This window comes from Vombatus ursinus, unplaced genomic scaffold (genome assembly GCF_900497805.2).
Source record: "Vombatus ursinus unplaced genomic scaffold, bare-nosed wombat genome assembly UNPS02014810.1, whole genome shotgun sequence".
NCBI classification, from domain to species: Eukaryota; Metazoa; Chordata; class Mammalia; order Diprotodontia; family Vombatidae; genus Vombatus; species Vombatus ursinus.
The window spans coordinates 42,916,595-42,943,078 of record NW_020954588.1 but is presented as its reverse complement, the minus strand read 5'-3'; the positions used below and the strand labels follow the sequence as shown (position 1 = coordinate 42,943,078).

The 26,484-nt window shown below is 41.3% G+C and overlaps 1 protein-coding gene across 10 annotated transcripts in view; it reads right to left on the bottom strand.

Moving 5' to 3' along the window:
* VEPH1 (ventricular zone expressed PH domain containing 1) overlaps positions 1-26,484 on the bottom strand; it is a 222,831-nt gene that overhangs the window by 40,231 nt on the left and 156,116 nt on the right. For all 10 annotated transcript variants that reach the window (XR_003570348.1, XR_003570350.1, XR_003570349.1 and 7 more), the window contains 2 exons: positions 22,051-22,190; positions 17,121-17,255 (listed from right to left, as the gene is read on the bottom strand). Coding sequence is in view for 6 of the 10 variants with exons in the window: in XM_027876085.1 (XP_027731886.1) it covers positions 17,121-17,255; positions 22,051-22,190 (275 nt within the window). In the remaining 4 variants the exon portion in view is untranslated. The remainder of the gene's footprint in view (positions 1-17,120; positions 17,256-22,050; positions 22,191-26,484) is intronic.

Here is a 26,484-nt window from a genome sequence, read left to right as displayed (position 1 = left end):
ATAGTTAGCTTTACAAAGACATAGCATGTGTTCTGTCTTTGGAAATTTGCTAATTTGTTGCCAAATTTCTAAGTTTTTGAAAAGATACAACAAGATTGCAATGGCATGAGAACACGAAAAGGCATACTAATCCATGTGTACTAGACATGTGCATCATGAGAAGAACAAATGGGGCAAGATGGCTGTGTAAAGGTACAAGAGAGTTCATAATGGGGTGGGTGTAGAGTTGGATGTGTGCAAGGAGGTGTAATGTGATTTGGAAATGGAAGCAGGGAATGAGAGCGACAAAGGGCAGCAGGGACTGATGAGAAGCAGAGAGAAAGGAGGGAACGCTGTGGGAGAATGGACGATGCAGTGAGATGTGCATGTTTGGGCTGTAAAGAGACGAAAAGAAATGGAACGGGATAATGAAGAGCACAGATGGGAGGGCGTAATGACCTGGGCAAAATGAGGGAAGTGATGAGATGCATAAAGGGAAGGCTTGAATGATGGGGATAAAGAGATTGACTTAAGAAGATGTGAGAACAGAAGGAAGGAATGGAGAAAAAGCAGCAGTAAAAAGATGGGAATAATGAGATGGAAAATGGAAGGCTGCAATGAGATGCCTAAATTAAAGGGTGTAAAATGAGATGCACATATTTAAGGAATAATGAGATCCACAAAAGGGAAGGGAGTGCATATAATGAGAGGCATAAACACTCAGCCTTTTTCCTCCAGTTCTGAGCTTCAGAAGGATGTGGGGGCAATTGATTTAGAGCAGAGACACAAAAATGATTAAAGGGGAAGGCAATACAATTTACAAAGAAAACTGAAAAGAACTAGGATTATTTAGCTTGGAAAGGAGAAAACTTAGAGGGTTCTTAGCAGCAACCTTGGCATCCATGAAGCATGGCTTGCTAGGGAATGGTGACCAGATGTTCTCTATCACCTCTGAGAAAATAATAAGAATAAATGAACTTAAAATGGAACATGAGGGATTTAGAGCAGTCATAAGAAGAAAAAAATAAAACAAAATCCAGTTGCTAGACAGTGGATTGGGTTATTAAACGAATTTATGACATTTCCTCTAGAGGGCGTGAAAACTAGGATAGGTTATACTCGGTTTTAAAAATTGCTCCGTGTAGGTCATCAAGAAAAATGGGCATTTGTGATTTTAGAGAAAACATCATATTGTTGGAGAGATCTGTGGACTGAGAGGGCCAATCAGTTGAAGAAAGCTCTCTATAAATGACCTTTACTTTAATATGAAGAGTACATACCCTGTCCTTAACAGAGGACATGTAAAATAGTATTTAGCTGGTAGCTTCCTCAAGGAAAAGCTAAGTCAAGTCCTCAAGCATTTGCTAAGCACCTACTAAGTGCTAGTCAAAAGATAGTTCTTGCCCTCAAATTGTTCACAGTCTATAATGTCATTGATTGACTCTTGTCTTCCTCTGCCTGGGCTTATAGATAGATGATGCCTTAGTCCAAAGTGGCATAAAACCATAGAATGTCAGAGTCAGAAGATAGCTTTCAAGAATTGTGTGACTGGAAAACTTTTTAAGTAGATATATCAGAACGGCTAGCCAAATGAGGACTGATCAGTCAAAGTGGTCACCTTGGGAAGCTATGCCCTTATTCCAATGAGATTGTTATGCTTCAAAACGTCTTTGGAACTTCTGGGGAATTATTTTTGGAAACTGAGACACACTGTTTTGAATAGCTTCTGTGGTAGTAAATATTTATCCTTTGAGGGCAGACTTGATTTCTGGAAAACAACTCAAATCATTTCAAGTCATGCTGGTGGATGAGGTAGCTGATCAAACTGAATAATCATGTCCTTCGAGGTCTTCTGTGATCTGTGACACTGTTAGCAATGGGGCTGCCTTTTTGCATAGCTTAGGAATTTGTTAATTCCAACTCATTGCAAGTAATGACATCGAGAATGAAGGACAATCAACAATCTGTGAGTAGCTGCCCCACTGGGGACCCAACTGGCCTGTTCCAGACAATGCTTATTCTGAGAACGGTTTCAATAGAGGAGGCCCCCAAAATGCTGTGAGAAAGGAATCCCCCATTGGGATAAATGTCTGGCCTCCCAAAGCAATTGCTTGAAATTGGATGACAAAAAAGTTCTGAAATGTTTTTTTTTTTTTAAAGCCTATCAGAGTAGGTCAGTCTTATCCAATCCCGTCATCTTCTCTCAAGATTACCTCTGACAAGAAGTTCCCCAGCTGCTAGTGGTCACTTTGTCCTTCAAGGCTGTCTGGTGACACAGTGGGTAGAGCTCAGAGCCAAACCAACAGAGTGTGAACTCAGGCAAGTCAGTGGCTCTCCTCCTCTCTCTTAGCAGTTCAGAGGACACTGTTCTTTCCTGGTTCTACCTCTCTGAAAGTTTCTCATGCTCTTTGTTGAATCATAATCAATGTTCCTTTCTCTCTGTTTCTTTTTTTGTTTTTGTTTTTGTTTTTTGCTTTTTGCTAGGCAATTGGGGTTAAGTGACTTGCCCAGGGTCACACAGCTAGTACATGTTGTGTGTTGTATGCCTGAGGACAGATTTGAACTCGGTCCTCCTGACTTCAAGGCTGGAGCTCTATCCACTGCGCCACCTAGCTGCCCCTTTCTCTCTGTTTCTTATCTCTCCTTGCCCTTTGCCCTGTAATCAGAAGAACCTGAGTTCAAATCTAGCCTCATACATTATACTAGTTGCATGACCCCGAGCAAGTCATTTCACCTCTGACCTCTGATGTCCAATCTCTGTAGAACACATGGTCCTTTGTGAGTATTCACTAAGGAAAAATCCCACTTTTCCTTTATTTTAGGAGGCATTTCTGTGGCAGAGTGTGTCAAGCTCTACAGCTGGGGTCAGGAATGCAAATCCTGTCCCAGACCTCTCACTGGACCCTTGGCAAGCTGCTTCATTTCTGTTTGCCTCAATGTGCTCCGTTGTAAATTGCGGGTAACAAAACCACCTGTTTCCCAGGGTGATAGTGAGAATCAAATAAGATAATATCTGCAAAGTGTTTAGCACAGTGCCTGGCTTATAGTAGGCGCTCAGTGGATGCTTGTTTCCACTTCTCCCAGCCTCAGTTTTCTCATCTGTAAAATGGAGATAATAATAACACTTACCTCACAGGAGTATTGTGAGGATTAAAATGAGACAACATTTTATGAAGTGCTTTGAAAATCTTAAAGCACCACATATCTGTGAGCTATTATAATTTATTCATTGATAAAGCACCTGACAACATTCAAAGCACCTCCATCTATATTCTCATTTCCTGTGAGACCGCTAAGGAGCTATGCCTATTTTTCAGATGAAGATATTGAGGATGAGATGGGCTAAGTGACTTCTGTAAAGTCACACAGCTAGTGTCAGAGCCGAGCCCGAGACTCTCAGTGAAGCACCTTAGATAGATCACTAGTCACAGAGTAAAAAAAAAAAATCTGTGCTCAATTCCTGCCCCAGGCAATTACTATCTCTGTGAGCCTAAGCTGGTCATTTAACCTCTCTGAGTCTTACTTGTCTCACCTGTAAAATAGGGATAATAATAACATCTACCTCATAGGGTTGTAGTGAGGATCCAGACAGATAATACACACAGAGCAATTTGCAAACCTAAAATATTACATGAATGTGAGCTATTATTATTGCAATTATGATGGAAGGGTTGAAATGCCTTGTTTAATATACATATCAATGATTTATTATTTATACAAGAATTCCAAACCACTATTGGGTTAAGGGGGAAAAACCTCCCACAACAATTCAGAGTGATTCCATTCCTCTATTCTATAGGGAATAGAGCAATTTCAACTATTTTCTAAAGCTACGAAATAAATGTGTTTTTCTGTATTATGCTGATGTGTAACATCTGGATGGTCATGGTGGAATGTACAGAACAGTAGTAAAATAGACAGGCTTCATTGTAGAATAGCCTGGTTTGTGAGATATTTAGAAAACACAATTTATTTGATATCCCAAGCTCGAAGAAAAATTAAGAAAACATTTCTCTGCTTATCTGGTCTAGTCTAATTTAAGCATCTTGAGGGCAGGATCACTTTTCCCCTTTGTCTTTGTATTTTCCCCTTTGACTAGCATGGTGCCTTGCATGCAGTCCACACAATGCTTGTAGGATTGAGTCAGTTACATCATTTTAATAAAATGTTACATTTATAAAGTACTAAAATATGTTAATAATAAATGTCTTTTAGTTCCACATAAAATCAATTTTTTTCCTTTCCCAATCATGAATCCAAGAATCATGACTGCAAACCCAGGAGTTCCTATAACATGAGAAGCAAGTCTTGTTCTTAGGGTTAATTGAACCTCATGTCTAGTCAGGTCCAAAAAACTTCCCAAATCGTCTGAACTCAATGAATCATACGGGGTTAAACAAAATCATTTGTGATGGATGAGTACTGGTTTGTAGCCATTAAGAAAAAGAAACAGAACCACAGAATACAAATGAAACTACAGATAGAATTCAGGGACATAAGGGGTTAGACATGAACTGAAACTCCAAGCTTATGATGCTAACATATCCCAAAAGTCACACTTACAGGAAGTCACTAGAGGGTTGAAGCTTTGGAACAGGAGACTCAACCTTGTGGCAATTCTCTGAGGGACTAGTACAGTTTGCAACCTCACCTTTTAAATCAAGATGACATAACTTGAATACCCTGAGTTGGGTGAGAGTTTTGATTTTATGTAAATTATGATAAAATAATCGTGCTTTTAGATAATGTAAACCCCAAAATTCCTAATACTATCTAGAATTCCAAATCTTGTCTAGAAAGCATCGTGCTGATGAGACTGCATTTAGTCTCTGCACAGGGCTAATTCTTTATTTCTCGCCCATACTCTCTTGCAGCTGCCTACTCAATGTTCTTGTTTTGGTGTCTTACAGTCATTTCAAACTCAACATGTATCTTCAACCAAACTTCTCTTTTCCCCAAGCCAGCCATTCCTCCCTCCATTTCTCTGATTGTATCAATGGTCCCGCTTTTCTCACAGGCTCATGATCTTAGAATAATCATTGATCTTTCTCTTTCAGCTGTTCTTCACATCCAATGAGTCACTTTAGCCTTTGGTTTCTTCCTTTTTACCCCTCCCACCTCCCCAAAATATTCCATCATAGTCCACAGGGCCAAATATGAACTTATCAGTATGGATTTCAAGGCCTTCTGTAATCTGGCTCTACCCTTCATAGCAAACCTTCTCTTCCATTCCTTCTCAAATACATACCCTCCAGACCAGCTCAGCAGGTCTCACTACCCGATAAACATTCTATGCTCCTTTTGTTATCTCTGCACAGAATCCATTACTTTTTTTGTGTGAAGCAATTGGGGTTAAGTGACTTGTCCAGTGTCACACAGCTAGTGAGTAACATGTGTCTGAGGCCAGATTTGAACTCAGGTCCTCCTGACTCTAGGGCTGGTGCTCTATCCACTGCACCATCTAGCTGTCCCTATTCCTTCTTTTTCTCCACCTTCTCAAATCTGACCTGTCCTTCAATGACTACCTCAACTGCTTCCTTTGCTTCAAAGCTTTTCCTCAACAGCTACCAACCTCTCCTAATTCTGTCCTCCTCTCATACTTAAAATCTGTATTACTTATGCTGGCATTTAACCCAATATAAATTTTCACTGCTATTGAACCATTTCATATATGTTTCCTTTATTTCCTCAACTAGGTTGCAAATTACTTTAGGGCAGAGGCCAACTTATTTTTTTTTTAATACCCACATAGTCCTGAACACACACGTCAATGCTTTAAAAGATCGGATTTCATTGATGTGGCTACTGCTTCCGCAATGCAGTTAACAACCCTTCTATGTCACCTTAGTGGATTTCGTAATTTGAAATGACACCAACTTGTTCATTACTTAATTGCCAACCTTTCACTGAGGAGCTCTGCATTTAGCTAAACTTGTGTTTGGGCAATATTCTGTTGTTGGGGTCATTCCTGAAGCCTTTCCAACATGGCAGGATCTGTTTAAGTTTGTTCTCTGCTGGAACAGTCTTTGAGAAGCCAGGGTCACCTCAATGACATGACCAGCTATCAAAAGAGGACATTCATGGAGGTAATCACTTACTAACATAATACTTTTAGCAATCTAATAATACTAATCAAGAAGCATAATATTAGCACACTAGCAATTACTACTAACACATCTGTGTTGAACTGAATAATGAATAATGAAAAACCTGAAATCTCTGCCCTACTGAGAATGGAGATTCCTCAGGACAAATTCCCAATCTTACATTCCTTAATACCTTGGGGGATCCATGTTCTTAACAATAAGAGCATTCCCTCCCACACTGCAGGTCACGAACCATTCATTCCTTCTCATCATCTGAAATTCTTGTCCATATCCTTTCATTCATGCCCCATAAAAGATTTACCCAGTGGATTGGAGGCCTCCCTCTAAGTCTTTTAACGTTTCCTGGTCATAAGTAGAGCCCTTGGGGTGCCTTACTGATCTCCCTCCCTTTTGCTTTATGCCTGGCTGGTTCATCTCCTTTCCTTAGCATCCATTTCCTGGAGGGATTTTTGTTTTACCCTACCTTTTGTGCACAAGTCATTGTTGGCAATAAGCTACAGGCCATATGTACCTACTGTGCCTCTTTCCATTGATCTGTGGATTACTTACAATTTAGACACTTTTGAGATTGTGATTCTTCCATCATATGTAGCCACATAGAATCAGTGAGAGATTACTGGTATTGTAAGTACGGGTTGTTGTGTCAAGAAATAGGTTGGAATTATTTTTTTCATATGTCATGAAGCTCAAATGTGATAGCACATTTTAAGTGCTTTGCAAACTTTACAGTACTCCATAAATGCCATGTATCATTATTGCTGTCATTGCAGATGATGAGTCCCTTCCTGGTTCCCCTGGTCTTGGGGAAGGTTGTCTCTTGCTGGGACTGTCCTTGAAGTCTTTCTAGCCAGCCAGGACTTGCCTGATCTTGCACTTAGGTGGCATAGTTTTGGAGAACCCTGTCCATCTCCTGTCCATGAAGAGGGGCCAAAGCAGGCCCTTGTGGAGGCCTGGAAGGGTTATGATCTGCATCACTAGGAGAACACCCTCATCTTAGAGCCATTTGAGTACTGGGGTAATAGCAGTTTTTGACCTTCATCAAAGATGGAGATAAAAACCAGGAGAAAGTATCTGTGTATCCCCAGAAAGGTTTGAAAAAGGTGGAAAACTGAATTTAAAAGCTGCATTTTCTGTGTGCTATTATTATTCACTAAGAACTGAGCCTTCATGCATGCAACCTGACTTATCAAAACAAAGCAACAAACAAACAAAACTGCATGCTATGGAAAGTGGAATTTTTCTGATATTAAAATGTGCATTTATAAAAAGTGATAGTAAAAAGTGGCCCTTTTAGTACTGTGGGAAGCTCCCTATGCTGACCAACTCATATCATGGCTTTGAATAAGTCATTGAAATACTGAGCTCTGTTTGGCATTCAAAATCCTTCCTAACCTAGCCTACTCTGCTTTTTCCTGTCTTCTTACAGCTCACTCCCCAGTCCATACTCTTTGATCCAGTGACACTGGTATCCTGGCTGCTCCACGAACAAGCCACTCCATCTCCTGGTTCTGGGCACTTTCTCTGGCTGTTCCCCATTTCCCAGAATGTTCTCCCTCCTCCACTCTGCCTATTGACCTCCTTGGCTTCTTCAAGTCCTAACTAAGATCCCATCTTTTTCTGCAAGCCTTCCCCAGCCCCTCTTTCTTCTAGTGCCTTTCCTCTGTTAATTATTTCCCACTTCCTCTGCCTACAGTTTGCTTTGTAGACATTTGTTTGCATGTTGTCTCCCCCATTAGATTGTAAGCTACTTGCGGGCAGGGACCATCTTTTGCTTCTTTTTGTATTCCCAGCACAGTGCCTGGCACATAGTAGGCACTCAATAAATGTTTATTGATTGCTTATTGTCTTCCTCCATTAGAATGTAAGTTCCTTGAGGGCAGGGACTATGTCTTTGCTTGTATTTTTATTCTGAGAATTTAGCACAGGGCGTGACACATAGTAGGTACTTAATAAATGCTTGTTGACTTGGTAACAAAAGTTTTCTCTCAGATTTTCACCCCTCCACCAGCCAATTCTTTTCTATCTTCATAACTGTCAGGCAGAAGTCTCCAGCATTATGTAGGACTTCATTGTGAATTGAAAATCAAGAGTGAAACTCTCAATTGAAATGAAAGCGCTTGTTCATAATCTTCGGTTGTTTCACCATGACCACTCTCCATTGTCCCTCAAATGGGGAAATTGATTCTCAAGCTTTAGGTCAGTTCAGAACATGCTTCTTCTAGGGAAACAGTTGGGATCATAATTAATAAGCTAGAAATGATGATTTTGCAGGTTGTGAAAACTGAAAAACTGAATTTTAATCTATGAAAGTACTACTCTCAAGAATCTTGGACTCCCCCCCCCCACCTTCTCCCAATACTAGTGCTAATTAAAGAGAAAGGATCAAATACAAATGTCTCTGCTTGGCCTGCAAAGCTTTTTACAACCCGACTGCCATCCCGTCTTTCCACCATCATTACCCATAACTCGTAACGTACTCATGACAGCACAGCCACACTGGCCTTCCTGCCTTTCTTTACGTATAGCGCCCCACTTTCCATCTTGGTGCCTTTGAATGGGTCATTCCCCATGCCTGGAACGGGTTCTCACTTCTGCCTCTCCCTCCGCCTCCCTTCCTTGGGGCACCTCACTTGACCTCCTTTCGCTTTGGTTTTCTCATGGGTAAAATGAGAGGACTGGATTCGACGGCTTCCAGGGTTGTTTTCAGCTCTAGATTTCTGATCCCACGAATCAATCAATTCTTGTACAAGTGGGAAAAACATCTCAAAAATTGCCTCTGTTAGTCATGTCTGCGTTAAGCTAAATTTCTTGAGAAAAAATCTGCGAATGTTTAAGTGGATGACTCTAGGTCACACAGCATGCGTTGCCCACATTAGCAGTCTCTCATTTGATGTGGCATAGCCACCTTTCACAGAAGCCTCACCCCGATGGCTTCCCTGGGTGTGGATGTGTCCTGGGTTCTCACTGGCTATGCCTATATAGTAATAGCTTGGGGGAAGGTTCTAGCAGGTTAGAAAGGCTTCCATGGAGGGTCATGGCAATGTGCTGGAGAGCTGGGTTTGGAGTCCAGAAGACCTGACTTCAAATCTCATCTCTGCCACAGAGTAGTTATGTGACGGTGGGCAAGTTACTTAATATTCCGTAGAAGTTAGGAAACTTTAGTTTCCTTAACTGTAAAAAGAGGCTGAGACTATCTGTAGCACCTGCTTAACTTTCATGTTATTCATTGGTTTCAATCTCTTCCCACTCTTTGTGTCTTCTTTTGGATTTTCTTGGCAAAGATACTAGAGTGGAGTCCTCCAACTCATTTTACAGATGAGGAAACTGAGGCAACCTGGGTTAAGTGACTTGCCCAGGGTCACACAGTACTGTCTAAGGCTGGATTTGAACTCAGGTCCTTCTGACTCCTGGCCTAGTGATCCATCTGCTGCATCCCTAGAGGCCCCTAACACACCTAACGTGACTAAATAAAAAAAAAAAATTATCCCAACCTATGGTTTCAATTATGTAGGGAGCTACCAGTTGAGTGAAGTACCTCCACCAATGCAGCTTAGCAACTGTTGTACAATTTATAGTAACTTGAAGAATTATCTGGAACACTGAGAGTTTAAGTGACTTGTTTAGAGTCACACAATCAATATTTGTCAGAGGCAGCACCTGAACCCAGGTCTTCAGTGACTCTGAAGCTGGCTCACTATACACTAGGCTACACTGTCTCTCCCATACTTGTTATGAAGCTCAAATGAGATGAGGTATATCCTTGGGTGAGGGTCTAAGACTCAGTAGCATGAAGGACAGAGAGGCTCATTGTCCACAGGGCTGTTGCTGGTTTACTGGCTAGAGTTCTTTCTTAAGGACCACGCCTTACACCCAATTCACTCTGGCTCTCATTGATTACCCAGTAATAGGTTCCTACCCAAGCACCACTTGATGGTCACTGTTTGGGTCCAGATGGCTCAGAGTGAATGTAAACACTAATTGTTTCTCTTTTGGCCGAAAACTCTGAGGGTCTCTCCCTCCCAGTTTGATTTTTTTTTTTTTGGATTAAAGGGGCCATCCCTTGCTCACTTCTTAAGCAGCCCTATTCACTTAATTGGTATTGCCTCAGTCAAAGTGAGAACTCCAAACATTCTCAGCTTAAAAAGGCCAAGGTCTCCCACTGCATCCTGGGCCATTTCCAGTTGTCCTGACCTGTATCTGGCCACCAGACCCAGATGACTCCCGGGGAGAAAGTGATGCTGGTCACTTTGCACAGCCCTCCCTTGCTTAAATTCAATTTACGAGCAAGTTATGGCATCATCTTCCAGAAGGAAGGACAAACCACAAGCTGGGTGATGAATTCTTAAGTCTTGTGACCCAGGGTACTCTCATAAAACTGAACTTTGAACACATTCCAAAAACTGAGTTTGTGGTTAATCTTCTTTGAGGTAAAATAATCATTGGTTTAAAAATGTGAGGAAAAAATGAACAATGTCATAAATACACCCATGAGAGCGCACCGAAAATGTTCCCATTAGTTTTAACTGGGTGGTTTAAAAGAACAAACATATTTCACAACTGTTGAAGAGTCACTGGAATATTATGTGGCTGATTTTAACTGGGACTTTGGCAGTTTGAAGTCAAAAAGAAATTGGGCCAGGAGTTGTGCTCCACAGTGACTCAGCTATGGGTTTGGCTTCATTTTGAACCATTCTGGTTTATCAGCATTTAAAAACAAAAGCCAAATCCAAAAAAAATGGCGTGATGTTACTTCGTCAGTGTCATCCCTTCACTGACCTGACCCAGGTTGTCCACATCCTCTCTCCAAAGCTCATAGGCTCAGCTTGGGCTCCAATGCAGAGACTGAACTTAACCATTCAAACTATTCCTTGTTCTTACTTCATTTTATGCATGTTTGTATCTATCTCCAACTAGACCATAAAATCAAGGACTAAGGGCCTCTTAAGAAGCGGGGGTAGCCAGGAAGCACCTATCCATTTGCAATCTCTCCCTCTCTACTTGTCCTCTCCAATCTCTCTTGGAGTTAGCCAAGATAAGATAGCTTTCTTTGCTACTTCGACTCTATCCAGCTTACCTTTGCCTTGTCTTGACCTTCCCTGTCACTGCTCAACTTTTGGAAAATGTTACTGCTCTCCATGTCTCCAATTCCTCCCCACTTTGCAACTTTTTCCACTCCAGTTTCCACCTTCACCACTGCACTGGAGCTGCTGCCTCAATGGTTCTTAATAACCCCCAAACCACCAAGTTCAATGGCTTTTTCTCAGTTTTCCTGCTCCTTGACTTCTCTGTTGCCCACTTCTTCTTTCTGGCGCTACTCACTTGGAGACTCCGTGTTGTCACTTTCCTCTCTTTCTCCTCCTTCTGGCTTTCCTTCAATGGCTCCTCATCCTTTCCCTGGATCCTTCAGATCATCCAAGATTTTGTCCTTGACCCTCTTGTCTTCTGTCTCAGTCACTCCCTGGACAATCTCATTCATGCCCTTGGCTTCTACTACTGGGTCTATGCAGACAATCCCCGAATCTATAGTTTTATTCCTCACTTCTTTTCTGAGCACAAAACATTGTCAACTGGCCATAATAGTGGTCATCGATGTGGGGCCTATACACCTCCACAGGGACTGCCACAGAAGCTTGATCAATGTGTGATCAGACAATTGGTGAGAAGATGGGTCATGCCTCCCTATGATGACCAATCAGGGGTTTGTCTCTTCTACATTTATACCACTCCCTTCATTCCTTGTAGCTCAACACTCCTCAACTCTGACCCCTTCTTAACAACAGACTTTCAATAACCAAACCACAACCTATGTACAGGTAAGGACATTTTTGTACCCCTTCCTCTGCATGCCCACACACTGACCTCTCCCCCCACCTTTTCAGTGAGTGAGTTCTGCACTCAGGGCAGTAGTTGGTGATTAATAGAAATATATATATGTGTGTATGCATGTAAATACATGTGTGTGCATGTATACACATAGTATATATATATGAACAACACATATTTATGCATGTATATGCAAATATACACAAACATCTAGAAACATACACATATGTATATATGTATATTTATATGTAATATATATATATATATATATATATATATATATATATGTGCACACACATATTCTCCCCTTCCTCCCAACAGAATAGGAGATTTTGTTGGTGGGGACCTATTTATAACCCTACTAAAATCAGAAAGAACTTAAAAGGTAAATTCCTAGATCTGTTAGTAGAACATAGGCTCTTAACATTTTGTGTGTATGTCCTGGACCCCTTCTACTAGTTGTAGTATTAAAAATAATATTTCTATTAAGAGTAGAAATTAGTCAGTCTAGTGAAGCCTGTGAACCTCTTCTATTAATCATATTTTTAAATGCATAAAATAAAATTCATAGCATTACAAAGGAAGTAAATGACATTAAAATATAATTGTCAAAATATTTTTTAAAATGAGTTCACAGACCCCAAATTAAGAAACCCTGCACTAGAGGAAGGCAGGCCAGGCACGTCCAGTACAGAAGTAGTTACAGTCTAACATTTTTAGGCTTCAGCACTACAACGACAAGTAATACAAGTTACAGACTGAGTTTCAAATCTCACCTGCCTGTGTTGAGAAGCTAGAAGGAAGAGAATGTTTTGCTTAAGAAAAGACATTTTAAAAAAAGAAAGAAAGGGCACCCATAAAAGAGTGTGGGAGAATGAAGTGTAAGGACCTAGGAAGGAAGTTGATACTCATAAAAGAGAAATTTGTAGCCTGGAGCTCAAGGATGTAAAACAATCTTTAATGTGCTTCAGGGAATAGAGGAATTTGGCTGAAATATGTGGAATGTTTACACATTGCTGGTTGGAGCGAAGGTGATTCTACTGGCAGAAGGAGGCTGAGAGAAGGACATGGCAGTCCAGTGCATCTCCTTCCTGAGGCAGTCCCAGTCTGATGGCCAACATGGTAAAAAGAGGTGGGAGCAAACTTTGGCCAAAGAAGGAGACTATAGGGCTTTTGTTGGGACAAGACGAGATGTCTGTGGTAGAGGTGGCTGCGCCACTCTGATTCTTACTCCACTCATAGTGCCGCACCCATGCTGTTGGCTTAGTGTGGGGGAGCCGGGGCAAAGGGCACAGGGATGGGATGCACCAGGGACGAGAGGAGAAGAATAAGCAACAGGGAAGGAGAAACAAAAAGGGAACCCAGGTGGTATTCCAGGCCACACAGACTTGAGAATCTGTGAGGGCAGGAGGCATATGTAAAGTAGACTTGGGAGTCACAGACTAAGAGGGGGAAAGGAGAGAGGGGTTTCGGGAGTCACTGCCAAAAGAAGTATGACCAGGAGGATTTATGGCAGCACACATGCAGGTGTGGACGGGCATCTGCTAGTATTTCATAAAGATTTGCGGTCATCGCATTATTAGAATCGGAATAAGGATCCGATTTGTGATTTGATGGCATTGGGAACTTCCAGGTGAGAGAACTCTCTCTACCAATCCAAGGTCGGCACCTTTTCAGCAACTCAGAATCTTGGAGAGCTGCCTAGAGCCTTGGGAGTTTAAGAGGCCTGCCCATGGTCACACAGCCAGTAGGTATCAGAGGAAGGGCACAAACCTGGTTTCCAGGCCCCTACATGGCACAGAGGATGGAATGTTAGACTTGGAGGCAGGAAGATATGAGTTCAAATTCTGACTCAGGTGCTTAATATCTGTGACTCTGCTAAAACACTAAACTTCTCTGCCTCAGTTTTCTCATATGTAAGCTGTGTGTCCTCTAATTGCCTCAGTTTCCTCAACTCTAAAATGGAGATAATAATAGCACTTACCCTGCAGGGTTGTGGTGAGAATCAAATGAAAAAATATTTGTAAAAAGCATTTACCACAGTACCCGGCACATAGTAGGTGTATTTAAATGTTTGTTCCTTTCCCTCCCCATTTCTCAGGGTTTTTGTCAAGGTCAAATGAGATAGCATGCTTTGTAAACTAATAAAAGAACTCTAGAAATGCTCCGAGTTGGCTCCGAGCCAGTCTCTATATCCTCTATGCCATACTATCTCTCTGATCAGTAGAATAATAATATTTATAGAAATGTAATTTAATTAATAGAAAATAAAAATGTATAAAACAATAAATTTATAGAAAATATTTAACAGAAAATAATAAAAGATAATAAATAATAGCATTTATCCAGTGCTCTAAGGTTAGCAAAGTCAGTCAGTCAAAAAGCATTTGTTAAGCACCTACTACGTGCCAGGCACTGTGTGAAGCTTATGCTGGGGATACAAAGAAAGTGAAAGGGCAGTCTCTGCCCTCAAGGAGCTCCCACTTTTTCTACATTATCTCTTCAGGGGCTGGTTAATATTTGCCTTTGTACATGGGGGCTCTTGAGAGGTGTGTATCGTTGATGGGGTGAGGTCCGGCCCTTTAGAAAACAGAAGTAATACAATATCCCCCATCATGGGTTTGTCTTCTTTCATATTGTCAGCTGATGCTGCGGAAAGGAAAATTGGACGGAGGATGCAGCGAAGGTGGGTATCTAAGCCTGGCTTGGGGCTCATTTCCTTTCGATAGGTCAAGAGTTATGGGTAAATACAGCATCACTCTCTTTTTGTAGCAGCCAACGGCAACAGATGTTCAGGAAGGAAAATGGGTGTTAATGGCCCATAAGCACAAAATAGTCATCCTGCTCAGGATGAGCCTTCCATGTCAGCCAGGTGCCCTTTGCTTGAGAGGAATGCGTGTGTTTCTCAGCAGGCTAACTCTCTTGGGGGAAGAATTGCTTTTCTGTTTTTCTCATTTTGGACTAGACCTCTGATTTTATTGGTATAGCCAGTAAATCACAGGTGAGAGAACTTCTTCTAGCAATGCACACTGGAGACAATTTTGTCACTTCAGTGCTTAGGGGCACGGACAGGGTAAAGGACTCTGGTAGGGTCACACGGTCAGTATGAGTTAGAAGTGATATTGGACCCAAGTCTTCATGAGTCAGATGATAACTCTTTAACCATGATGCCAAACTGCTTCTCATACGTTAACGTTAGGGATAGGGATTGAACAGGTGATTTCACTTGTAATGGGAATGCCCAGATGAGGGAAAACCTTTTACCAATCCCAGTCAGTTCCTTCTCTGCAACTTAGAGACTTAGATGGTTGCCTGAGGTACTGAGAAGCTAAGGCACAGGTCCAGCGTCATAGAGCCAGGATGTGTCAGGTGACAGACTTTGAACTGGCATCTTCTTGACTCTGAGGCCAATACTCTTTCCACGATGATGCCTCTCAGTTACTAATCCTCAATGTGCCTAATAGCACCTCTGGCAATGCCTGGTACATTTTGAGAGCTCACTTATAAATGTTGACTTGTCGACTGGTTTTGCTGTTTACTGCTGTTTGTCCTTCGTTTTTGAAGAGGACCAATGACACCACTGGGTGGTTGTCTTGACTCGCCAGGATTGGATTTAAGTGAAGCATAAAGTTATCAGCCTCGCTCTCTCTTCTAGAGTCATCAAAGTCCAGTGGCAAGACAAAAGTCAAGATAACTGGTGATAGCCTGGGGTGCAGTGGGTGACCTTGGCATCTTCAATGTCTGACTAAGCTCTAAGCACCCCACAGTGCCTGCTTCTACTGCCTTTATGTCCCATTGGATTTTGTTTTTTTTGTTAGGCAATGGGGTTAAGTGACTTGCCCAGGGTCACACAGCTAGTAAGTGTTATGTGTCTGAGACCAGATTTGAACTCAGGTCCTCCCAACTCCAGGGCTGGCGCTCTATCCACTGAGCCACCTAGCTGCCTCTGTATTTTGTTTGATTTTGTTTTTTTGGTTTTTTTTGTTAGCTTCATGTCCCATTGGAAGAAATTATTCACATCCACCCATTCTGCTGGGGAAGTCTTAACATGTTGGGGGTAGATAGCCCCTTAACTCACCAAGAGATTAATATTTATATAGCATTTACTCTATGCCAGGCACTGGGCTAAGAGCTTTGCAATTATCTCATTTGATCCTCACAACAACCCTGGGAGGTATGTGTTAGTATTATCTCCATTTTACAGATGAGGAAACTGAGGCAGAGAAGTTAAGTGATTTGCCTAGGTACACATAAATATGAGAAACGATTTGAACTCAGGTCTTTCTGACTCTAAGCCCAGTACTCAGTCCACTGTACCACTTAACTATGTGACCTTGGATAGGTCACTTACCTTCCATCTTCTTTTCCTCATTAGGAAAATGGAAGGGTTGGATATGATGGACTCTGAGGGTCCTTCTAGCTCTAAACTGATCATCCTATTTTCCAAATCTGTCTAGTCCACTGTGGTAGCACAAAAAAATAAGCATTGAGCACAATGGTGAAAGATAATAGTAACAATCACAGCCGTTGGCCCTGGCAGTGACTGAGGGGGTGAGCAGAGTGGGGTGGATAGCTCATCAGGATGTAGCCACAGATGGAGGGAAACCTGCCACTAGGTAGGCTCCTTTTTAATCCTTTTTATTAGTTCTAAATAGATGCTAGGCTCAAATTTCTATGCTGCAAAAAAAAAAAAAAAATTGCAAGTACTCTCATCATTCTGCTAATTTTGGCACCTTGGGAACAGTCCGGATGTCCCTGCCCTGGTTGTAGGTCTGAATGGAAGAGAACAGAGAATGACACTATTAATCATCTAATCAGTCAGTGTATATTTATGAAATGCCTACTATGTGTAATGGCGCAGTAGATAGAATGCCAGGCTTGGAGTCAGGAAGACTCATCTCCCTGAGTTCAAATCCAGCCTCAGACACCTAACTAGCTGTGGAAGCCTGGGCCAGTCACTTAACTCTGTTTGCCTCAGTTTCCTCATCTGTAAAATGAGCTGGAGAAGAAACTGGCAAACCACTCCAATATCTTTGCCAAGAAAACCCCAAATGGGGTCACAAGAGTTGGACACAACTGAAAATGTCTGACGAACAATAAAAACGTGTTGGGTATTGTGCTAGGTTCTGGAAATATGAAGAAAGGTAAATAAAACCCATTGCAACAAAATATTTATGACTTAAATTGCATTTCCTGGGGGAAAATGCTTACCTTCTTATGGGGAAATGTAGATTGTATCATTGCAGTTTCAAAACTGTGAGCTCCTTTTATCTGTGTCTTCTCCCACAAGGATCTGAGAGCTCGCACCGACGGGCTTTGTGTGGACAGCGGCTCCAGAAATGAGCACTGAAGATAAAATCAATGATAAAGAATGGAACACACGTTACCAAGGTCCCGTTAGTGTAAAAACCATCTCCTGACATTATAATGGTGACATTCAATTGGCTCTCGGCCTTAGAGTTCACGTTTAAACATGGCTTAAATGAAATAAAGACATCAATAAAAGAGGTCAAATATAGTTTATGTTTTGTATTTTTCTTTTCTTTTTTGAACTGAGAGAGTAATGTCAAAATCATTTAAAAGGACTTTCAGTGCAATTAGGAGCAATCCTTATAAGTACCCCTGACCTTGGTCATGCCTTATTCACTCAACTCATTCTCCAAAAATATGTTTGTGAAGAATTAGCATCATATAAAGAACATTTCTATTTCTTTCATCAAAAACATGGCAATTAAGACAGAGAAGTAAGAGACACAGTGAAATAAATATCAACTAGCCTCATGCAGAGTATAGCTATAACCTAAGCACATCAGGTTAAATAATTAACAGTTTAATATAATTGTTCACACATGGAAATTGGGAGTGAAAAACAGTGTGTCTTTGGATCATGTATTTCCAAAAAGTATAAGGAGATCATGGATACAGAGCTGCAAGAGACCTTAGATGCCATATAGTCCAGTCACCTCATTTTACAGATGAGGAAACTGAGGCCCAGAGAAGTTAAACGACTCAGGGCTGTTTTACCAGAATGGTTAAATGAGGCAGCTAGGTGGTGCAGTGGATAGAATGCAAGACTCAGAATCAGGAAGATCTAAATTCAAATCCAGGCTCAGATACATACTGGCTGTGTGACCCTGGGCAGGTCATGTAATCTTGATTTGTTCCAGTTTCTTCAACTGTAAAATGGGGATAATAACAGTACCTACCTCACAAAGGTAGTTGTGAGGCTAAAATGAAATAATATTTGTAAAAAGTGCCCGGCACATAGTAGGTGCTTTATGAATGCTTAGTCCCTTCCACTGTTTTTTTCTCCTCACTACTCCCTACCTCACTTGTCCAAGATCACAAACATAGTAAGAGGCAGAGCTGGGATTTGAACCACATCCTTTGACTTCAAATCCTGGACTTTTCCTATTGTGCCATCCTGGCTCTACAGAAGCTCCCAGACGATAAATGGAACCGGGATCCTCAAATTAATGAGTGTGTGGGGCACTGGATAGAGTGCCAGGTCTGAAGTCAGTCTGAAGACTCATCTTCCTGGGTTCAAATCTAGCCTCAAACATTTACTACCTGTGTGACCCTGGGCAAGTCATTGAACCCTGTTTGCCTCAGTTTCCTCATTTGTAAAATGAGCTAGAGAAGGAAATGGCAAACCTCTCCATTATCTCTGCCAAGAAAACCCTAAATGGGGTCATGAAGAGTGGGACATGCATGAAATGAGTGAACAATACAACAAAAATAAATAGCTTAGCAAACCATGCCCTCAAACTGCTGGTGTTATATTGGCTTGCACTGTTACTTAACCGGCTCTTGTCTATACTTGTGTGAGGATGCCCAGCTCTTCCTTTTGTCTCTTTAGCACAAATTCTGGATGCATTTTGCTCTCTGACACTCCTTTCCTCAACTGTAAAATGAGAGAGACTAATGGATGATTTCCAGTGTACTTCCCCAACATTTTGAGGATCTTGTCTTCCTAACAAGATCGTAAGCTTCCCAAGACCATGGACATACTTTCTAATTGAGGAAGCCAGGTGGCACAATGACAGAGGACTGGACCTAGAATCAGGAAAATGAGTTCAAATTCTATCTCAGACATTTACTAGCCGTGTAACTGTAACTATTCTTCTCTTTTTGCATTAGCATATGGGAGTGAGTCTCTAGGCTCCCCGGACCCACTACAGTGAAACTCAAGTCGAAAAAATTTGGCAGCCATGGATGGAGACAAACTTGAATTTTAATCTTGTGATGAAAAGATATGTCAGATGCATGTTTTTAGATTTCATCATCATTAGTGCTGTGAATTAGTATAGAAAGTGTCAGTATTTGGAAAAGCTGAAGACTCATATAATTCAGTTCAGTAGGAAATCTTGAAGTACCACATGCAAGACAACACAAAGGGGATTTGACTGTGGAGCTAATGGACAATTTGCTGACAGTCAAAGCCTAGGGGGCATGTGCATGTGAACAAACCAGTGGAGTGGAGACAGAAGGGACAAAGGCTTGGACCAACCCTCTGAGGTAAATAAAGAGCTGGGAGTGAGAAATCAAAGCTCTGACTTTTATTTCCATCAAAACCAGAACTCATTAGGAAGATGAGGCCCAACAGCAAACAAGGAAGAAGAATTTGCAGTGGAATGAAAAGAACGGAAAAGTAGCCTCTATCGTGGCTTTCTGTCGTCTGGGCTCAGAGTACAAAGTAAAACCACAGAGCACGTCAACGAAACACTGCTGGGAGGAATCAAAATGGATTTTTCTCGGTTCATTTTCAGAAAATTGACAAATGAACGGAACAAAGAAGGGATGGGGCAAAAAAAAATTACCGATGGGCATTAAGTTAAAAAAAAACACTCCAAGTTAAATGGAAGAAGAATCTGGAGCATTATTGCAAGCAGAGGATGGAAATCAATGGAATATTGTATTTTTCTTTGAAATTTTGTTAGGTGCAAACTTAACCTGAGAAAAAAGGATGGTATAGAAAGGTGGCCTTGGATTCAGAATGACCTGGATTCAAGTCTTGCCTGGTACACGTAGTAGCTGGATGACCCTGGGCAAGTCACTTAAACATTCCTTCAGTGCTCCCCAAGAACTTTCTAAAGCCAAGTTACAAAGGAGTGGCTGATCTTTATCAGAGAATGGAATCATGACACTGGGAGTTTCCTTTCCCAATGAAATCCCAGTCCAGACCTAAGAATCTTTATCTATCACACTGAAATGTGAGTTGTTCTTATCATGACATCATTCTATGTACTTGATTAAATGCTATATGGAAAAAAAAATGTGGCACTAAGGCACCCCTGCATAGTCCCTTCTCTGTTATTGTACTTCCACCTCAAAGCTCTCATGCAGAAATTGGGGAAACTTTAGCATTTGGACCTTTAGTTGAAAATTAATTCAGTATCCTATTTGGTCAACACAGACATGATCTCAGTAGAAGCTAAGAAAATGCCTCATTTTATAATTTCTTACATTTTCTGGATTTGCTTTCTAGCTTAAAAAATGTTTTTTCTGAAGATTTTTTTTTATAATTCAAAGTCAGCGAGTCATCCATCCATCCATTCATTCAACAAATGGTTAATGAACTCTATTGAACTCTAATGAACTCTATTGAATTCAGAGCATCCTGGTTCTCCCTTGGCCACATTTTTCTGAAAACTTCTTTGAGACATGACAGGGTCAGTCAGTGAATAAACATTTATTAAGCACCTGCTCTGTGCCAGACACTGTACTAGGTATTGATAAGACAAAGACAAATCCAAATACTCCATGTTTGCAAGGACCTTATAGAAAAGAATGAGCAGGTTTTCAATATTTTCATTGCTAGGTTGATAATTTCTTTCATAAAAATTTGCCCCAGAATATGTATGACTTAGTGAAATGTAGTATCCTTCTCTCTATATACATATTCATACATATACCCAAAATTAAAGAATATTGGGATAGTAAAACTGATCTGAGAAAACTCAAAAGGAAGCAAAGACATTTCTACATGAGGAAAGCTTAGTCTAACTATATTCTTTTGTTTGCCCCACTGCCCACTTTCCACCAGGTACAGGATACCCAGTGCCAGATGGACGCTGACCCTGAGATCCCCACCTCAGCTGGAAAGATACCAGAGTTTTACTTTCCTCTAACCTTTGAACCAGCTCTATTCTTCTTGGAGTCCATCTTCCCTGTCATTATTTCCCAAGGTCCTCTGGGTCTTGCTACAGTCTCTGCCCAAAAAAATACTCGATCTTTCTATATACCGTGAACCGAACATAAACATGATCTCTCCTTAATGTGTTGTCTCCCTTAATTATAATGCGAGTTCCAGGAGACCGGGAAGTGCCTTGATTTTCTATTTGAATCCTCAATATTTAGCACCATACATGGCACATAGCAAGCTATTAATAAGTACTTTTCTATCCCATTCCATTCCAAATTATTTTTCCCCTCCCTCCTCCATTCTCTAATGTTAAACCAAAGAAGTTAGCATTTAAAAGATCAAAGAGGATGAGAAGCCTTGTGTGATTGGTTGATAATTAACCAAGACATTTTTGTGTGGAAGATGGTGCTCAAGGTGGTGGAAAGCCCCCCTTTGAGGGATCATTTTAAAGAACACTTTGTTGAAACTAAGGCCCGTGTTTATATGCATTCATAAATGTATATATATTTGTATATGTGCACATTTCTATATGTATACAAGTGTATGCCCATAAGGCACAGTGCTTTGTATATAGTAAATGCTTAATAAATGCTTTTTCATTCACTAATCCATCCATCCATTTATTCACATGCACTGTCAATGAACTTATTGAGTGAAGTCTCCGTATGAACGCTGACCCGTGACTTGCTGAAACAGTCCACATGTTGACAGGTTTTTAGGGTTGCAGGATTATAGCTTTAGAGCTGAAAGAGACCTTAGAGGTTAGAGGTTATCAGGTCCAGTCCCTTCATTCTGTAGATAAGGGAGCTGAGGCCCAAAGTGGTTATGTGACTTGCTCAGGGTTTTGTAACTAATAAGTGTCTGAGGCCAAATTCTAACCCAGATCTTCCCAACTCTAAGTACAACACGCTATCCACTGTGCCACCTAGCTGCCTCCCCCAAACCCAAGATACGGTTACTCATGAAGGTGCTGCTATTCACGCGCATGGCACACACCTGCTGAAACAGAAACATGATACGAATCCATAGCTGAGGCTGGTGGCTGATGAGGGTAAAGCTGGACTTACTGTATAGGCAGTAATGACCCTTCAAGGTGCAACTGAAGGACAGCTTTGCTACACAACTTCCAACCGCATCTAGAAAAAAATACGCAGAGAATTAAAGAGGAACTGCTTCTGTGTGGCGCACTTCATGGTCAACTCATGTATGGCTTCAGCAAGACGCCCTCTCTTCTTCAAAATGTGCAAAAGCAGCTCTATCTTGATGCTAAAGCTGAGGTAAATCATGGGACGGGCCACAGGACCTTAAGGCTGGATGTTGCCTCAGAGATCATGGGGTCCAAATGGCTCATTTTATGGATAAGGAAACTAAGGTAAAAAGGTTCAGTGGCTTGCTCAAGGTCACCCAAGAAGTGATTGACTTAGATCATTCAGTGTCATCTGGTTTTAAGCAGAGCTGTTTTTAAAGAGGCCAGTCTAAAAGAAAGAAAGAAATAAACAAGAATAGGGAAAGGAAGGAAGGAAGAAAGAAAGGAAGGAGGGAAGGAAGGGAGAAAGGAAGGAAGAAAGAAATAAAAGAAGAAAGAAAAAGGAAGAAAAAGAAAAAATACAGAAAGAAAAAAGAAGGAAGGAAGAAAAAGAGGCCAGTTTACGCTCTCCATTACACTCTCCATTTTGTAATTAACAGGACAAGTATTCGTGCTGCCTTCAAGGAAAAACTTCCTGAACATTATAATCATCAATGCCACAAATATTTATTAAATGCCTACTTTGTGCAAGGCACTGGGGGTATAGACAAACACGAAGAGGGGCTGAACATACAATTTGAGTCAGTAGTCAATCATATGTGTTTATTAGTACCTACTGTGTGCCAGGCACTTAGCTAGGTACTAAGGATAGATAGAAAGACAAAAATAAAAGTCTTTGTCCTCAGGGAGTTTACATTCTACTGGGGTAGTGGATGATAGCTTTATATAGTGCATTGCAGTTTGCAAAGGATTTTAGTTCCTCCTTTGGGCCACTTGCTGACTTGCAATTATATTTGGACATTGGCTCTCCAGAGGTCAGCTACTACATAGTTTGGGTCAGCTCTCCCAACATGATAGTTAACAAATCCCCACCAATGTGTTTCCCATTAACAATCAGCCAATAGACATTATTAACTCTTAGCAAAGGCATTTACTCAGATGTCACAGTAAAAACAGTGGCTGGACAATTCTCCCCCCACATAACCCTGAGGTATGCTATCCCGCACATACATACAGGTCCCATGGGAAGAATGGGCACGATCTTGGAGTGCAATGGAAATGAGGGAGCTGATTCGGCCAAGGCAGTACTAGAGGGCCTGGGAGTCCTTTACATTGCCATCATTATTATTCCCATTATCATCACAATCAGTACTATTTACAATTTGCAAAGCACTTTCTTCCTAGATTCTCCCACGGCTCCCCTGGGGTGCAGTATCTCTGCTGGGTAGGGAGCTTAGCTGGGATCTCAGTGTCTGCCCTTCTCCACCTCACTTAAATCCAATTCATGTGCAAGTCACCCTCATGATGTAATTGGTCCTCTTCGAGAATGAAAGACGAACACACCACCACCACCACCAATCTATCTATCTACTTTTTGGGGAGCTATAGACCTCTTTGAAGCTTTTCTGAGTTTGTTTTCCTGAAAGTAATGGAGCATTAATAGAAATACAGATTTATTTAGGTAACCTTTGTATGTGCCTTGAAGTCAATGAACCCTCCCTGTCTTTCCAGTTTCCCCATTTCCAGTGAGCTATAGTCAGTATGCTTTGCTTAGAGAAAGTCAGGAGAGTCAGGCTGAGTAAAATAAATACAATCAACATTCATTTGAGAAGAATCTGGAGGGAAAAGCAGAACCAGTATCTTCTTAACAATTCCTTGAAGCTAGGATGGCAGGCTGGGAGCTATGAACATATGCCAACTTGTTCTTGTTAGACATACATTTGACCTTGGTTTATGTACTCTTTCAACATACCGTATACTGATATAGTCTGTATACTGATTAATAAGGAAAGCCTTGCTTCTCTCTTTCTGTGACAAATATCATTCATAACTTCCATTCAATTCTATAGAACTTCAGGGTAAAAATAAAACTATCGGTTACCATTATGAAACATGGGGGCTAAGATCACTGCTCTCAGTGCAAGATGGTATTTTCCTCTTGGGCCTTTCTCCCTATAGACCAACGGCTTAGAAATGTGAACCTTTAGGAACAAGAAATACCAGCTGAACCCAGGTCATTATTTATTCCAATGCCAGAATTGAGTCCTAAACGATTAAGAATTCTCATGTTTGCAAAGCACTTTCATACGTAACACCGCCTCTGAGTTACTCTCTTGGCTTGCACTGACACTCTCAGGTCTTCAGAGGTAGTTCCTTATCTTGGGTTCTGGAACCACCCATATGGTTCAATGGTCTATTCTGTAGGGTTAGGCTTCAACTATAGCTGATAAACCCTACCAGTGTACTTTAGATTAACAATCACTCAAGAGAAATTACTAGCTCTTGCTAAGATTAGCATTTACTAAAATTTCAGTAACTATAAAATATTCTCCTTTCCCCAACACATGTACACACAGAAACCTGGGGGACACTATGCCACAAATACCCAGCTTGTCCATGGGAAGAGTAGATACCAGTTTGGAGCCCAGGAGTAATGAGGCATTACATGTAGGCATCACGTGTGGCCAGAGCAATGCACAGCTCCCGATATGGTGGGGCTTAGCTGTATTTGCTCTTGTAGAGTCCTCACATAGCTCCCCTGGGAAGCAATGTCTTTGCTGGGGAGGTTGCTCAGTTAGGTTCCCATGGTCGGCTCCTTTCCACCGTTCAATTTTCAAATGCCAGACCTAGCTCTCCTTTGAGTTGATAGCAATCTCTCTTCACTGCCTGTCTGGGTTCCTAGTCCAGGACGTTGCTTCTAGACACAAATGACAACCTATCTTTATCTATACCTGTTTGTAGTGTATGTCTCTGCTTCCTCAATTGTGCCTTGATCTTTCTGGAACCAAGGAACCAGCAAGCTGCCAAGTGAGATTTCTCCCTCTGGGCAAATCACTACTCCTTTGTGCCATGGCAGAGAAAGAGAAAAATCCTTTCCTTCCCTTCCTCTAGGGGTCTCACTCTACAATTGTTCTGAGTCTTGATGACCTGTCAGCTCACCAACTAATTGAGTCTTATCTTGACACCGACAAACTCTCTCCAGGGCTTAGCTGTTTAACACCCCATAAAGGCATATTCAATACTTACGTATCCAATATCAAAATCTGCATGGCACAGTTCACAAATAATCAAGAAATTAGTTTTCTTCCACAAGGACAGGAGCCTACTACAGCTCATAAGCCTGAGGGTCACATTCATGTCCTCATTGAATGAAGAAATGAATATTAAGTTTTTGCTATAAACTATGTGCTGAGAATAAAAATAGAGAAAAGACAGTTTAGAGGAAGTCAACACATACATATAGGAGTGGTGACCAAGAAAAGGTGTTTTGATGAGGGAAATCACAGGCATGATAAGTCAGTCATGGAGTAACTGATGGGGGTGTCATTTCCAGGAATGGCAGCATTGATTTGATTATTGCTTCCGGAGCCAGGACTAGAAAAGTACATCAGCATGGCATGGGGTGGAGATCACTGGGGATCTATAGGGTGGGGATCTGTGGGAGAGTAGACATGGTGCAGGTTCACAATCAGAAGCCAAGGGAGCTGTTCAGAGAATTGACTGGTCAGAGGAGGGATTTGGAGTGAAGGAATGTTGGGTGAAGATGGCAAGTGAATATGATTTCTAAATGACCAAATCTAATGACCTTTCCTCAGGCCTTATGGTTCTTGACCTCTCTGAAGCCTTTGATACTGCTAATTACCTACTCCTCCTAGAAAGCCTCTTCTCTCTGGGTTTTTTATCAAGGTCAAGTCTCTCTTGATTGGTCTTGATAATATCATGCCTTTAACTGTGGCTGTCCCCCTAGGACCCTGTCCTGTGCTCTCTTTTCTTCTTCCTCTTTACTATCTTTCTTGATGATCTCATCAGGATTAAATCCAATTCTCTCAGGAAATAAGATCTTTCAGTCCTTTTTCCCTCTTACCCGCTCTTTAGCCATCTCAGCTGACAGTCTTTCCTGAATGACTGATTGTTTTCTCACAGACACTTCACCAAATGGCAGTTACTGTGCACATCATTCTTACCTCTTAAATGTATAGTAATAGTATCTATAGTTTATGGAAAAGCCATCCAAGGCTTGGTGTTACATACACCTTCTGTCACACAAGCATAAAATTTTGTTTTTAAAAGAGATTTGGTTTTTGTGCTGTGGCCTTTTATCAGGAATGCCTGACATTTGGACCAATGGAGCACATGCTTACTCCATCATTTACATGATTCTGTAAGATGCAGACAGAATATTC